This window comes from Corvus hawaiiensis, chromosome 3, assembly GCF_020740725.1.
Source record: "Corvus hawaiiensis isolate bCorHaw1 chromosome 3, bCorHaw1.pri.cur, whole genome shotgun sequence".
NCBI classification, from domain to species: Eukaryota; Metazoa; Chordata; class Aves; order Passeriformes; family Corvidae; genus Corvus; species Corvus hawaiiensis.
This window is the reverse complement of record NC_063215.1, coordinates 114,077,246-114,093,188: the sequence shown is the minus strand read 5'-3', so window position 1 is coordinate 114,093,188 and position 15,943 is coordinate 114,077,246. Positions and strand designations below refer to the sequence as shown.

Genomic DNA, 15,943 nt, shown 5'->3' with positions numbered 1-15,943 from the left:
TTACCAAATGTTTTCTGAGCAGTTTGTTGAAGAGCAGCAGAGCTCCAGTTGAAAATCCTGGCTCTGTTGAAGCCAACTACAGAATTCCCATGGGCTTTAACAATATTTTTCATTTTCTTATCTTAAAAATTACTTGTCAAAGCTCCTTAAGGTTTTATGTATGTTGGGGGTTAGGATTTTTCCTTTTGTTTCTTTCTCTTAGGGAATTCTCTCCCATTTGTTGCTGAGAAAACATAACGACCAGTACTTAAGGGAGACAAAGAATGTAGCCACGGAGGATGGGGATGAGTGCAGCTGGTTGCTACTCTCTTACCTGAGGGATTTTCTCTTGGGAAGGGCAGAGTTACAGCGGGAATTTGGGCTGGGGGAAGGGGCTGGCCACAGCCTCTAGCTCGTTCTCACTCTCAACATTGGAGGGGACACAGGCTGCAGTCATTGTGGGGAGAATTCACCACCACTGAGGGGTTCTGTCTCCTGCTGTCTTCTCCTACCATGAGTGAAGCTCTGCTCGAAAGAGTGGCCATTGATTGCACTGGGACCTTATTAACACCTGACTTCACCAAAGGACCCTTCACCATCTGCTCGGGTGCCTCAGAGGAAACCCTGGGACTCTGAGCCATGAGCCCCTCTGAGGGAGCCTCTCCCGGCCCTGTTCGGGAGACAGGGATGCCACTGCCCAGCCCCGCCTTTTCTCTGCCGCTGCCCTGGATTTTTTGCTACACTGTAACCCAACACCCAGTGCCTGCCCAGACACCCCATGGCTCCTGCTACAGCTCCAGAGTTTCTGATAGATTTTGTTTGCTACTCTGGGATCTGCTCGTCCCTGCCGTTCCAGCTTGCTGCTTCCAAGGCTCCTGCTACAGCTCATTTCGCTATCCAGAGGGGCACCGGGATCAGCTGCCCCTGGGGCTTTGCAAAGGAAACCCTTTTTCCATCCCTTCCGCCGTCTCACCCGCCATTACCCCGTGAGGGAGATGCGGCCGAGCTCGCGCCACAGCGCCCCCTGCAGGCGCGGGGGAATCATCGCAGCCACCCTGCCCAGCCGGGAGCCCCCAGCGCCCCTGCCGGCTGTGAGCGGAACTGCACCCGAGGGGAAACCACCTGCAGCCGAGAGAGGCTGGTGCTGGGCTGCTGCTCTGTTTGCTGCTGCTGCTGCCGGTGTTGTTGTTTGTTTGCCTTGTTATACATACACATGCTAGTAAAGAACTGTCATTCTTTTTCCCATATCTTTGCCTGAAAGCCCCTTAATTTCAAATTTATAATAATTCAAAGGGAAGGAGGTCATATTGTCCCCTCTAAGGGAGGTTTCCACCTTCCTTGGCAGACACCTGTCTTTCAAACTGAGACAGTATACAAATTTATATTTGAACAGTATATGCCTATGTGCCTTTTTCACCTCCAAAGCAGTTGTTTGAAGAATAAGGAAAAAGGAAGTAAAATGTGCAGTGACTTTTTTCAGTCCTTCGGGCCAGTACTAAAATGTACTCAAGAGAAATGTAATGTGCTGTTGTTTAGTGCCTTCTGAAAGTTCTGCCCTCCAGATCATGTCTGAATGAGAGGGAAAGGGGAGAAGGGTGGATGCAGATCCATGTACTGAAGATTCAGAAAATTCTCACACTCCTGACTTTAAGGCTTATAATGAATTATAATTCCCACCGGAGGTCTGTATTATTAACCATTTTTTCTGCTCTCATGATATTTGGAATAAAGTTTCAGGCTCCAAATCTTGATAAGAGCAGCGCCTAATCCTCATAGCCAGTCACATCATTTGGATCTCAGCAGAGTTTCTGGTGTAACATTCTAACCCTGTAAATTTGGACCTAAATACTGCTGTTAGTTTCCATTGGCACTGCTTATTATATTGCAAAGCTCCTTTGGCCGTCATAATATGCATATATTCCTGTTTGAAAGATATTAAGCCTCAGACAGAAGTTGTGGGCTTGCTACAGAATTTGCACAGGCCCAAATCATAGAATTATAGAATGATTGGTTGGAAGGGACCTTAAAGATCATCAGATTCCAACCCACCCTGCCATCGGCTGGGACACCTTCCACTAGACCAGGTTCTCCAAGCCCTGTCCAGACTGGCCTTGAGCACTTCCAGGGATGGGGCATCCACAGCTTCTCTGTCAACTTGTTCTACTGCCTCAACACACTCACAATGAAGAATTTCTTCCCAATATCTCAATTAAACCAGCCTTTTGTTAGTTTAAAGCCATTCCCTCTTGTCCTCTCACTACAGGCTCTGGTAAAAAGTCTCTCAGGAACTCCATTTAAAAGGATATAAACAGAGATTGTATGAATCAGGAATATAATTGACATAAACGTCTGTGATCTGTGAGCTCTCCATTAGATGATTAAGGCTCTGGAACACTGAATTACCAAGATGTTAACTAAGGCTAATAATTTCTCCTTTTTTAACTCAGCAAAATAACTTGTAAGAAATTTCTTTGTTACCAAAATGGAACTTTTTCAAAAGGAATCTGCTTTCCTTGTCTCTCATCCTAAGCTTAAAAATGTTTTGTTCCTAGCTAGCCCAAGTTCAGTCTTCACAGAATCATTTTGTTCTTAAATCAGTTTGTCTGGCTGGCAAATATTTAGTAACTTCCTTGTGTGGTTTTCTAGTAGGGTAGCTAGTTCTCTTCTTAGCATAGCCAGCTGTTCCAAGGAAACAAAGCAAACTGAAATGTGTCAAGTAAACCGAAAGCTCTGTAGGAAAGAGAATGGAATTTCGTATTATACCTGTCTTAATTTGTAGAGTTGTGTAAATGATGCAGAATTTTATTCCCTGTCTTTATTCCCTGCATTTCCTGTATCTTGTAGTAACCAGTATCAAAACCTCCTTTCCCCATCCAGCTCCAGATTTCACTGCAAAATGTTAAATAGGAGATAAGTTACGGGCAATTTGAAACATGGAATATTTCATTTTAGATGTTTGCCAGTATTCCTAGTAACCTTTTTCCTCTAATTTTTTTTTGACAGATGATGCTAATGAAGAAGGGGCTCAGCTGAGTGAAGAGAGAGGTGAGTAAAGAATATTTTACAGTAAAATATATCACTTCTCTGAAGCATAAACCAAACTGAAAAAATTCTAGAAATTAATTGCCTTAAGATAAGCAGTGCTAATCATTATTGCCAATGTTACAACAGTCATCTCTGGTTTTTAACACAAAATTAGGGTGAACCATCCCTGATAATAAATACTGCAGGGTAAGACTGGCTGAGACTACTTTTTTAATGTCATCATCTGTTACGAGCTTTTGGGTGATACTTCATTGCTTTTTATCAACAGCTAGTTTAACATGAAGGGGAAATAATAACAATTCTTCAGTGTCTTCGTCTGTAAAAAAGTGTGAATAGACCAATTCTTGAGTCATTTGCCATTCTGAATTGTGGTAGTGATTTGTTCGCAATGTAAACAGTAGCAAAACTCTTCCACAAACTCTTAAATACACTGAGCTTGATCAGACAATGGTTCAGATGATTTTTTCCTGGTCCTCATAATTTGCTGTTTAAAACAAGTGTCACTGTTTAGGGTTTGTGGATGACATGAAATGGAAATGATGGATAGGTACAAGGGGAAGAAAGGCCAGAGGAACAAGAAAAGGAGAGGACAGAGGATCAGATAACTCCCATAAGGACAAAAGCTTCCATTCAGGAGACTTCCACTAGTTTTTTCTAGAAAGCTTCATCCACTTAATCTTGACCAGGTTTTTTGTAACAGGCTTCCACCACAGGACCTTCTGATACTTTCCCTGCTGACTTCACCTGGAGGCCCTCAGTGAACATCTGTTCCATATGGATCTCTATGCAGTGAAGGACCTCCTTTTATGTGGATATACTCTTCTGCCTCTCCTTCCAAAACAGCTAATACCCCTAGGTCTTTGTGACCCTGATCACATCATGGTCCAGTGACTGGAACATCCAGCTCTCTTTATGAAAACATACAGGATCAGAAAGAGCCACATGGAGAAAGGCAGGGATATACTAGCCAGAAAATAGAGGTAAAAGCTTTTGAAGCAGTATGTTGGCTACTTAAATTGGCAAGATTGTCTTAAAGACAAATGGATTATGATCATTTATGCAACCACCTAATTACCTTAGAAATTAGAAATACTTGAAGAATGGTGCATATGCATAGGTGTGAAAACACGGATATACACAGATAGATAGGTGTTACAGATCAGTACATTCTTTTATGGCTGTTCTGGCCTGTTGATTTTATTACATATAATTGTAATTACATTTTGGTGTCAAGATTACTGGATAGGAACTTTCAGTAATTTTAATACAGTTAGTGTGATTGATATAGTTGTATGAACATACATAAAAGTAGAAAAAAAGAGCCCATCATTATATAACAAACATTTGCCAAAGATAATCCTGCAGTTAAATTTGCAGTATTCATCTAACATTTCCAATTTCATTTTTTATATTTATCATGACGTGTATTTTTATAAGCCAAATTATTTTGCATTTTTTGTCTTGTTGTTTTTATGGAGATTATGCAAATTAAATTGGTGTGGGATTTTTAAAAAGCATTTTAAATTAGAACTAAAAAGAAGTACAATTCTACTTAATAGCCAATCTCTTATTTTTTGTCTTGTATCCTTCACAGATTCATTACTGTAGGTAAAACTACATAGCTACTCTGGGAAATTATCACTGAATTAATCTGAGGAAAATATTTCCTTACCTGTCTCTTTCTTTTGTGCATATGAGATAGATCACATCAGAGCTGCTCTCACAGGTCTTGGATGCTATGAGCTTCAACAGCACATCCTTGGTTATTTCCTTATCAGTTGGAGACATTTTGGGAATCAGTGCATTGGCTGTCAGCAATCAATACCTACAGGGCTAAAAATAACTATATTTTGTATATCCACCCCAGTAGTGTAGCAGATATACAAAAGTTATTCCTTTTTGACCTATTTCTGTATGGAGTTTTTAATGATTGTAAGATGCGTTTACTGGAATTATAAATACAAGCACAATTTTTGCATTGAGGGGAGTTTTCATTTTTATACTCAGATTTTTACCAGTTTGGAGGATATCTGCTTTTTACTCTTCAAAGGGGAAAATAGAGAAGTAACTTCTAGTCACCACTTCAACATACTAATTGAATAATCATTCCTCATTACATTTGACTTCATGGGTCATGACTGCAGCAGATGGAGTCAACAGTTGGCAGCAGTATTGATAACCCTTTGTCCTTGAGCTGTCCATATCTAACCTGCTTTGGGGTGTTTCTTCCAATTCTTTTGCTTAAAGTGAAAAAGAAATGTTGGATTCCTAGAGAGCACATGTTGCAGACTACTGACATGTACAGGACCTTTGGTGGAGATTCAAATCTGAATTTTACCTAAATTCCTGTGCCTCAGCTTCCTTTTGGCTGGGTGTTTCAGAGGGCCAATATCAGACCAAGAGAAAATACAGAGAAATGCAAGGACACAAATGAGCTGTAGGCTCTTGTGTCTGTACCAATCACGTTTTGAAGAATGTGGTTGGATGATGAGATGGAGGTTACAGAATCAGTCCTAGTTTAAATCTGGTGGCAAAAATTAAAGGGAAAAAAAAACCCCTGATCCTGGTTTGGTGTCTGCTGAAGGCAGTGGGAATATGTCCATTGGCTTCAGTGCACACCAGATTAGGCTTTAGAAATAGATAGAAAATTAACTGGGAGTAAGAAATAAGAGATTACCAAATGAGTGTATTACTGAGTAATGGATACATTACAGAAGCAATCTATCTTTTGTTTCTACCACCCTGAAGTGCAAATACCTCATTACATACAGAAAGGCCTTTTTTATTTGATTAATCTTCAAAATAAATAAGAGAATATCCTAATTACATCTGTGTCCTGTTTTAAAGGACAGGTGTCTGCCAAGGAAGGCAGGAACCTCCCTTGGAATGGAAAATATGACCCCTCCCTCCCCTCCAAATGATTATAATTTTGAAATTAAGGGGCTTTCAGGCAAAGATATAGGAAAAGGAATAACAGTTCTTTACTGGTACATATATGTATAACACAGCAAACAAACAACAATGACAGCAGCAGCAACAAACACAACAGAAATCCAGCACCAGCCTTCTCTCTGCAGCAGGCCCTTTCCCCTTCGGTGCAGTTTCACTCACAGCCGGCAGGGGCGCTGGTGGCTCCCGGCCGGCCAGGGCGGCTGCGATGATTCCCCCGCGCCTGCAGGGGGCACTGTGGGGTGATCTCAGCCGCATCTCCCTCACAGGGTAATGGCGGGTGTGCCAGCAGAAGAGAGAGAGAACGGGCCTTCCTTTGCAAACTGACGGGAAGCAGCCAGTCTCAGTGCCACTTGGGAAACTGAATGGACTGCAGCAGGAAACCTCAGAAAGAGCAAGCTGGAACAGCAGAGGCAGGCACACCCAGGGATGGCAAACAAGATGTAGCCCGAAGCCCCAGGGTGTTTGGGTGTCAGGTTGCAGTGTAGCAAGCAGCCCTGAAGCAGTGACAGAGAACAGCTGGTCTGGGTGGATAATCACTCCCCTGGGCAGCTCACCTGTGATGGCTGGTCCCGGGGTCAGGCTGCACAGAGGGGGCGGCTCCAGCAGGGGACAGGTGCTCCCGGGTGCCAGTGATAGGCGCACTGGCTCTGGGCTCCCAAGCAGCAGAAAAGCAGAGAAGCAAACCAGTAAGCTCCAGTCACAGTGCCAAAGGAAAAGAAAAAAAACAGGCAAAAACACACGGCAACAAGAATCTCTCTTCAGAGGGATCGCGCCGCTTGGCTGTGGAGACAAAATTGCCCCACCAGAAGGAAGCAACCATGCTTCTCTCCAACTCCCACAGGTTAGTTCTCACCCACTGCAATACTCCTGGAGCTAGGGGGGTTGGGGGGGGAGCAGCGACCACCCCGGACACAAAACAGAAACAGAAATAAAAATTAGTATGGGATAAAAAACCATCCCCAAGCCAATCTGCCAGATAATATCCATCAATATCTACATTGATACTATAAAATCACCCAGCAGGAATGACCATTTTGGCAAGTTTATCACATAACATCACTGCATATACTGGACATACTAGAATAAGAAAGACATTTAAAAATAAAAATAATCCACTCTTACTAAATATCCACACTCAAATCCACTCTTGTAATGGCATTTGACTAACAGGATTTTAACCTATCAGTCTGTTATTCTGAATGCTGAGTCTTGTAACAGTTGCTGGCTTAATGGCACCATTTAATTTGAAGTGCTTTGAGGCTGTCATTCATCATGCAGTAGGTGTTAGAAGGGTTTGAGTCAAAAGGGCAGATACAGTAATAGCAGGTCCGGGCCTGTGCAGGTCTACATCTCAGCTTTGCTTTGTGAATGATTTCCTATATAAGACAAGGACCGGATGACCCAACAGTCAGTGTTTCCTGAGTGTTCTAATTTCCTTTTTTCTTTTTCCTTTTTTTTTTTCTAATGGTAGGAGAATTGACTTATGTCACCACATATTAATGTTATTATGTGCTGACAGAAGTCAATTCTCTTACAATTACCATTTAAAAAAAAAAAAAACACTCAGGAAAAACTTTCAATTCTGAATCTGTATTCTCCCTCAACCTTGTTCACCTTCAGTCTCTGCCAGGTACCAAAGCCTTTTGACCTCATCTCTAGTCTGTTGCCACACTACTGTCATTTCCCATCAAGTAGTTGTTCCTAATAAAAGCCCTGCTGGTTATGCTGTTTCTATTCTGAGCATCCTAATTAATTACCTATTCATTACTTAGAAGCCACAGGCAAAGATGAAGGATCTCATTCACATTAACAAGGCCTAATACCTAATAACACCCTATTACAATCAAGATACATAAATACAGAATTTTTTTGCATGTTCCACTGTATGCACACCCTTACACTTGGAGATTGTTTTTTGGAGGGAGTATCTTTTTTCCTGAGAGGAAAGTAGCAATCCCTTGCAGCAAGGCAAATTTGGAAGTTGTGAAGGATTTTGGAAATAGGTTACTTGGAGGCAGACTGAGATTTAAATGACTTGTTGACCCCCTGAATTAGCCTATAAAGAAGAAATATTTCTCCCAGTAGTAGAGCTCAGAAACCTTTTTGCACAAATGATCACAATTAGAAAAGCTTTTAATATTATCAGTTCAGACACCTGTCCAGGTGTGCTCTTTTTAAAAAGAAATTTGCAGACAAAATTTCTGTAATATTTAGCTAACTGTTTGGAATTGGTGGAGAGCAGAAAGGGTTAAGAGTTGTATTTTGATCATGGTAAACATAGATCCTTTTCTGTCTCTGGAATAAGGGATGTCTGCTAAAAAATAGTGAAATTGCGATTGAACTCTTGTTCTCCTGGGACACTGCCTTTACATCCTTTTGTGAGCATTTTGAAAGCTCTTTATAGAGTGCAAAAAGATCGTTTCTTCTTTTATCTACTAAGATAGTAACAGTTCTGACTTCTCTGAATGTTCACCTCCTCCCTCTCAGTCTTTGGCTTGTCAATTAAGATGTTGGTTCTATTATCTAATGTATTCTAATAGTCCTGAAAGACCTGGCTGGACATTTGCACTTTAACTTGATTGACATTAGACGTGTGGGACTGGAGGAAACTTCACAGATTGGTTAGATGATACCATTCATCAGTAGAGAGGCAAGTGTTGATTGAAGCATTCCTATTGATTCAGTCCCCTAATGTGAATTATTCTCAGCCAAAAAAGAGAACATAGTAGGTAGTTCAGAGTGGCATTTGAACCAAAGAAGCCATTGATACGGTCCACCATAAATATTCAAGTTATTTTTTAAAAGAAATTGAAAGCATTGGCATGAATAAGTCATCACAAGTCTGGTTATTTTCAGGATCTCTCTTTTGTATCAAAGTTCTTGTTGAAGTCTATCAGCATTGCTCTTGAGCCCTTTAAAGGGTTGACAAAGCATGTCTTTATTTGGCAGGTTTTGCCTTTATTTTTCCCCACGGATTTTCTTGTGGTTACTCCTGCCTTCTTCACTCCAGAAAAGAATTCATCTTAGCACTTGAAAACTCCTGTTTTCCTCAAAATACAGTGTCTGAATTTCAAATTCAGATGAGCAAACATGATAACATGACACATGACGTCCTGTATTAAGTGCACTCAGGAAGTCTACCACATGGTATGAAGTCAAACCTCAAGGGTTGTTCTGCTTTGCAGTAACTGGCTTTACTTACTGATTGCTAAGGACCCTTCATGCTCTGAGCTGTATGTAGTTCTAGAAAGAAATGGAAATTCCCTTCTAGTAGAAATTTATAAGAGCAATGATCAGTTCAGCCTTTTTTTTTTTTTCATAGTGGTCTTTCATTAAAATTAAGAAAGTGAGATAGAATTTAATTACTCACATACAGATCTCCATTTTGGAATTTTTGTTGATATTTTGAGCTCTCTTGCATCTTCCCAATCCATGGCTCTTCTGGGTTTTTTGGGCATAAGTAGGATCGAATAACCAGTTTTCCAAGAGGAGGGGCAGAGGATGTTTCTGTGTTCCCTGGGCTCCGTGCAAAGCCAATCATTCACTCCCTTTTTGTCTTTTGAATGAACACAATATTCTTAGAGTTATAGAATATCCTGAATTGAAGGGACCCACAAGGATCATTGAGTCCAACTAGTCCAACAGTCCTTGAATCTGCAAGTTCCCTTTTCACATCCTAACTACTTTCATACCTCCTGTTTTGAAATTTTCAGCATTTTGTTTCTAGATATATGTCATTGTGGAAGGCTAGAACATAAAAGGGGAGGATCTATGGTTCTTAGCAGAGCCAAGTCCTTTATGAGAGCTGGGAATTTGATTGTCAAGAGCCATTTAAAACTCCAGCAACATAAAGAGTAGATGATTGTGTGGCATATATGTGACAGCAGAAGAGACCGTGGGAATTTTTGAAACACTTAAGCAATTTATAAAACATGTGTAGATAGTTCTTTCCCAGTTGTTAATTAGCTAATCAGTTTGAAGTAATACCATGATTCTTATTTTCTAATGGCAACAGCAATAAGGGCGAATGAAGTTTCCTAGTTACAAGTGGTCAAAGTTTATTTCCAGCACACACAAAAATATGCTTTCTTTAGGCTTCTCCTGCACCCAAGCCCTCAGTTAGCCACAAGGAATCAGGAGGTTTGACAGAAAGTCAAATGACAGAAAGTAGTTTTCCCATCACGGCTGAATACATTCAGTAGGTGCGAGGAATTGAATTTTAATTGTCTGTCAGTCGCTGCTTTTGTGGTTAAGCAATGATGTTCAAGAATGTTTTAATTAGAGAACCCGCTTGCATGAAATGTCTTAATTTATGAATACCTTTTATGCTTAATTTCTAGCTTGGCCTCCCTTTTTACTAACAGGCATTCTCTGCTACCAGTTTGTACCTTGAGGTGTGTCATAGCAAACAAACAGTAATGTCATAATTTATGTTATGATGACAGGATATTTTGAAAATATGTAGAAAAAAATCATAATTTTTAAAGTTTAACCAACTGAGATTAAACACTGTGTACTTCAGTCCCTATAAGTAAGGGAGATTTCACATTTAATGGACCTCAATTACTTTTTTACTCCCATTCCTCCAGCTTGATATTGCCTACTGTCTGAAAGGCTGGAATGGATTTTTTTCAACCCTAACGTTTCTATCTTGTAAAGCTTTCGTCTCCTTAACTTCACTATCAAATTTATTTCTCTACCTTTCATTTAATTATTCATTTCAGTCTATATTCATTTGTTATGTTAAAACAGTGACTGGAGAATTGAGCTGAGAGAAAAAATCACTTCGTTCAGATTATTTCTCCACAGTTTCATAATGCAGTATAATAAATATTATGTTTAGAAGTACAAATTAAAACATTATTTGCTTCGGGTTTTTAATTACTGTTTCTGTAGAGATAAAGAGCTTGTGAAGCAGTATGTTATTTCAGTATGAGCTTTCTTCACTTCTGTTCTGTGAAAGTCAGAGAAAGTGCAGTCCAAACTGAAAGACAGATACATGTTATAAATCTCATAAGAGATGATGCAATAATTAACTTTAATAACAGAAAGATAGGCATTGAGTACTGAATGGAGTGCTGAGATAAAACATAGAGTTGTGTTATCACACATGGTAATATCTGATAAAATGAAACCATTTCCAAATAACATATGTAATTTATAATTTTTTATGTTTAAAGAAGGCCAGCCTCCATCTCCCACAAAGAGCAAAGAAGAGCAGCCTGAGGACCTGCAGGATGATGCTGAAGGTAGGTGGTCTAACAGCTTGTCAGGGCTATTAATCAATTCACATTTGGAGGAAAAGTTTATTTTCAATTCTTGGGAAAGAACTGGAAAGCTTTCAGTTAAGAATGCCATTTGCACACTTGGGAAGTTCTTTTTGGCCTGGATAAGTCTTATGTAGTATATTTCATCCTAAGGTAGATTCACAATTACAAATCCTATTTTTGTATGATAGTCTACTGATTATTGCTGATACATCTTAATAAATTGCTGCTGTTTTATCTCTAACCTGTTCTGACGATGTAATTAAAAGCTGAAGTGCAATCCACATGGTACAGGGCTTGGGTCATAGTCTGATTGGTTAAGTTGGGCAGGTACCTGCTGCTAAACATGGAGCAATATAATCATCACTTTCCTTTTCTACAAGAAATTTTTGCTGTTTTCCTTTTTACAGTGTTTATGTTTCTAGACCTTACACAGTGTAGTGCATCTATCCGCAGTTAGAAGTCACAGGTGATTAACGTTATGCCTATAGTGTTGCTCCTCTAAGGATATTTTCCTCCACTTGAGTCTGCTCAGGGAAGCTTGTCCATGTGTATGGATGTAAATGTGGTCTATGCTGTTGTCAAACTGTATCAAAGTGTATTTTCGTAATCTCTATCTCTTTGGGAGAGTTGATTAAAGACGTTAACATCAAAGGCTTATTTTCAGAGTGCACAGTTTCACACTGCTTTCAGAGATGTGGAAGAGCAAAACACCCCAATGCTGAAGAAATTCCCCTTCTGTGAAATAGTTAAAAGGAGGAACCTTAATCTTTAATCCATGACAGTTCCTTATCATGGGTTCTTTTTGACCTAATATTCCTCAAATGACACATCTCATTTTGCGCCTCAACCAGTGGCTCCACAATCTTCAGCATTTTGACCTAGCAGCTCCTAAAATATTCTGACTAGTGTATAGTGTGAGTCACAAAGAGCAGAAAAGGGTTAACATCTATCATTTTAAGTAACTGCTAGTAACATCCTGTCACTAATGTTGTGGCTGGTTGTTAATGGCAAGTAGTTAAAGCAATAGCTGTCATCACCTGGAAGGTGTGGAGGGACCCAAGAAATTTCATCACTCCTGTGTGTCTTTCCTTTCATGCTGCACTGAACCCAGATTAAATTAAAATACCAATTTTATGTTTGGATTAGAGAATTTAGCGATGACAAACCACATGTCCATTTGTATGGGGGCTAACCCACAGGTGGGATCGTGGTGACACTTTCAGTGTTCCTAAACAGGCAGAGCAATAGCTGTTTTACAATATATTCTTACATGGAGTGTGGCTAAGAGTTTTCCCTGTATCTGTGTCTTGAAAGAAACCAAAGCAAAACAAAAGGAAGAGAAAAAGTATTGTCAAAGTGTAAGCTTTTCCTTCCATTCAAAAATTAACTGATGATGTTGTTTCATTCTTTCTGTGGCTCCCTAGATACTCTTTCCTATTTCTCTGTGCCTATCCATGTTTCCTGGTGACCTACAGTTCACTTTGTGAAGCACAAATAAATATGTTGGAAGGGCAAAGTAAACAGTATGGCAATAGAATTATTGCATTACTCCTGAGCTGTAAAATGCCTGAACTCCTTGAATTTGATGCCATACAGAAGATTTTGCTGGTGCAGAATTGAAGTCTGTAAAACGTAATCACTGCTGCAAGATTTAATATAGCCAGTGGCAGATCCCCCATCTCCTAGGCAGGAACCAAACCTGTAATGTTTAGGATTGAAAGTCTAAATTTGGCCTTGAGAGTTGTTGTGATGGAGGAAAGAATAGGTGATTAAAGTGTTTGCTGAGGGGCCTGTGGAGAAACCTGGATTGGGTTTCTTTGGCATTATCTGTGCCTCTGGAAGAGAAGACAAGAAGGTGGGCTCCAGACACTGAATTCCTGTCAAGTTGCCAGGTGGCTGGAGTCTAATGTATCGTACCTGTGAGCCATTTCCATTGAAGTAAATGGGATTTGCATGTATTTGTCTGAGAAGAGGATTTAGTTTCTCTTGGTCCAATTATTAGCTGTTGGTTTTGACTAATAAAAAGAACTTTTAATGGAGCACCTTGAAGATTATGAAAGTTCTGAATATGTAACATGAACCACAACTACATGTCTGAGTAATTTTATTTAGGTAGGGGTCTGTCTTCACTTCCAAAAAGCTACCTTTTTTTCTTTTTAATGGAAAAACTGAGTAGCTTATGCATATAAACAGTCTTGAATAAAACACAACAAAGCCAAACTCTGCCTGAGGTCAACTTGGTTGAATTTCCCTTAGGGTAAAACTGAAGTGCTTTGTGGTGTGTTTAAAATTTGGGATAGTTCACTTTAGGTACCCCAGGTTGTTTTGTTTGGGTTTTTTTAAAAAAAAAAAAAAAAAAAAAAAAAAAAGAAGAGAGGAAAGAAAAAACCACCCAAAATCACACACACAAAAAAGTAAACAAATACTAAAAAAAAAAACAAACCACAAACAAAAACCCCCAAAAGCCCAACTCCTACCTTTTAACAATAAAAGCAAGTCCAAATTTAACATAAGGTATTATTTTCCCCTCGGTAACATGACCAGCTATAAAATATTTAACAAATATATACTGAGACATGGGAAGAACCCAATGTATTTTACTCTGCTTGGTTGTGAGTGTCCTTTTAGATTGAAGATGGGAGTACAACTTGCAATGATATCAGCCTCATGTCTGCCCTCGTGGCAGTCTCTGAAACCTATTCCACTGAGTTCAGCAATATTTCTGCTGTAATATTTTTCTCCAGCTCACCAGGCTGGTTCATTGGCTAGAGGCAATGGAGCAATATCTTTTCAGTGCGTGTAAAAACGTCCACAGAAGATTGGGTACAGTAAGTTCCTTTATTATTACCCTCTTTGTAATCAAGGAAAGGCGAGTAAGGAGCTTGTTTTGCAGTAAGCTAAAATAAACATTTGACATGCTAATGAAAGCAATCTTACATCGAACCACTAAAGTATTAATGGTGTCTGTTATTATGCTATTAAATATATTGTTCTCCGCCTCCAGACTGTTGGTAGAGAAAAGTGTGAGCTGCACAGCAGATTCTTATGTCAGTGGTTGTATTCCATAGATTTTCACTGCAGAGGTATTGTCTGTAAAAATGGATAGACTGGGAAACATCTTTTACTCGCAGATTCCCTGCAGTATTTCAGGTTTGACATGTGCAAACTTGCCATATAATTTTCTGCTTTTTTGTTCTTTTTTTTTTTCTCCCACCACTTTCCCGCATCCTGGGAGAGTAAAAGCAGGCAGGGATAATTTTGTCTTTCCCTTGGTCAGGTGCATTCATTGATTGACTGATTGTAAAGTGTCAGGTGAACAAAATACATTCGGCACTAAACAAAACATACACACATCTTACTTCAGTAGCTTCATAATGTAATCTTAAAGTGGTTACATAAATAAAATGGCAGTACTTGTCACAGCATAGCAGCCATGAGTTGGCACAAATGCCACAGTCACCCGTTCTCATCCTACTTATTGTCATCAAGCTAAGGCAAATCATTTATACAAAAGCCTAACAAAACAAAAATTTTAAATGTTCCTTGTTTCTCTTACCTACCTCCCCACATGTCCTCCCATATCTAGTGAACAGCATGGTGTGTGCAATAAATTTTTCCGATAGTGGGAGAAGCAAAACTGTTTGCCCTTTCCTTCTTTATGGGATTTCTCAGATATAAAGCAGAGCCTGCCCAAGAGCTGCCCCATCCATTCCCTTCATGGTCTGTGTGAGATCAATATTGTATCAAAGATGAGTAACACATCCAGTAACAGCAGCACAATTGCCTGCTTTTTCTCTTCCTCCAGCAGAAAAATAATCAATCCATGCTGCAAAAGCCATTTCCTTGCCCTCCTTCAAGGGATGCGGAGACAGAACTGGAGCTCTGGAAGTTGTTTTACTCCAGCTTCTCTCAAAAGCTGCTCCCCAGATGAATGATCTGATTCATCCTGATAGACTGACAGGCTGTCAGTCTCCCAGGATCACCTGTGCAAGGAGCAGGTCTGTTGGAGTTATTTGTCCAGGATGAACTTTGTCTGCTTTCCATTCACTTGGTGGGAAGGAGAACAGGTTGATGAATAAGCCAAACCACAAAGGTCAAAAGGAACACAAATCACCTTTAACAGAGTCGATGGTGTTGGTTCCTTTGCCTGATGGGGTCATCACAATCTGGCCTCTTGGCTTTCTAAGCTAACATCACATGTCTGAATGTTGTGTCAGAAATATAGGCTCACCAGCTGGCACCTGCCTGACTTGGTGGATGCTCTGCTCTGTCCATGAGAGATGTCAGTCTGGTGATTGAAATACATAGCAGAAATAAGGCAAAATAAAACTATATCTTATTTTGACAACTCATTGGTCCAGCAGGTCATGGCCATTTAGTAGGATTTTCATCAAGAGGGAGACACACAAAAAGTTTTTGTGAAATGGTAAAAAGCATATAGTCTTGGGACTAGAAAATAAACCTCTATGGCTTAATCCTCTGAGATTAACATAAGGCTTCCTGTTCCTGCTTCTCCTTTATGTGCCATGAATTTTGCAGCTGTGCTGCTCACTCCCTAGCTTCATGGAGAGGGATCTAGTGTATGCACCCACCATAGTCCATGGTACTTGGCTTGTGCTACATCCCTCCAAGGTGGGCTCAATCCTCTCTGGAGCTGGTGGCATGCACAGAGTAGCTGCTCTTTCTTGCCATTACAC

General features: G+C 40.0%; 1 protein-coding gene across 7 annotated transcripts in view; it reads left to right on the top strand.

Annotated features, from left to right (window-relative positions):
• The window catches only part of MACROD2 (mono-ADP ribosylhydrolase 2), an 895,327-nt gene that overhangs the window by 811,685 nt on the left and 67,699 nt on the right, over nucleotides 1–15,943 (top strand). For 5 of the 7 annotated variants that reach the window (XM_048298702.1, XM_048298700.1, XM_048298701.1 and 2 more), the window contains 2 exons: nucleotides 2,983–3,024; nucleotides 11,157–11,225. In XM_048298702.1, the coding sequence (XP_048154659.1) occupies nucleotides 2,983–3,024; nucleotides 11,157–11,225 (111 nt within the window). The remainder of the gene's footprint in view (nucleotides 1–2,982; nucleotides 3,025–11,156; nucleotides 11,226–15,943) is intronic. The other 2 variants (XM_048298703.1, XM_048298699.1) reach the window with 1 other exon arrangement.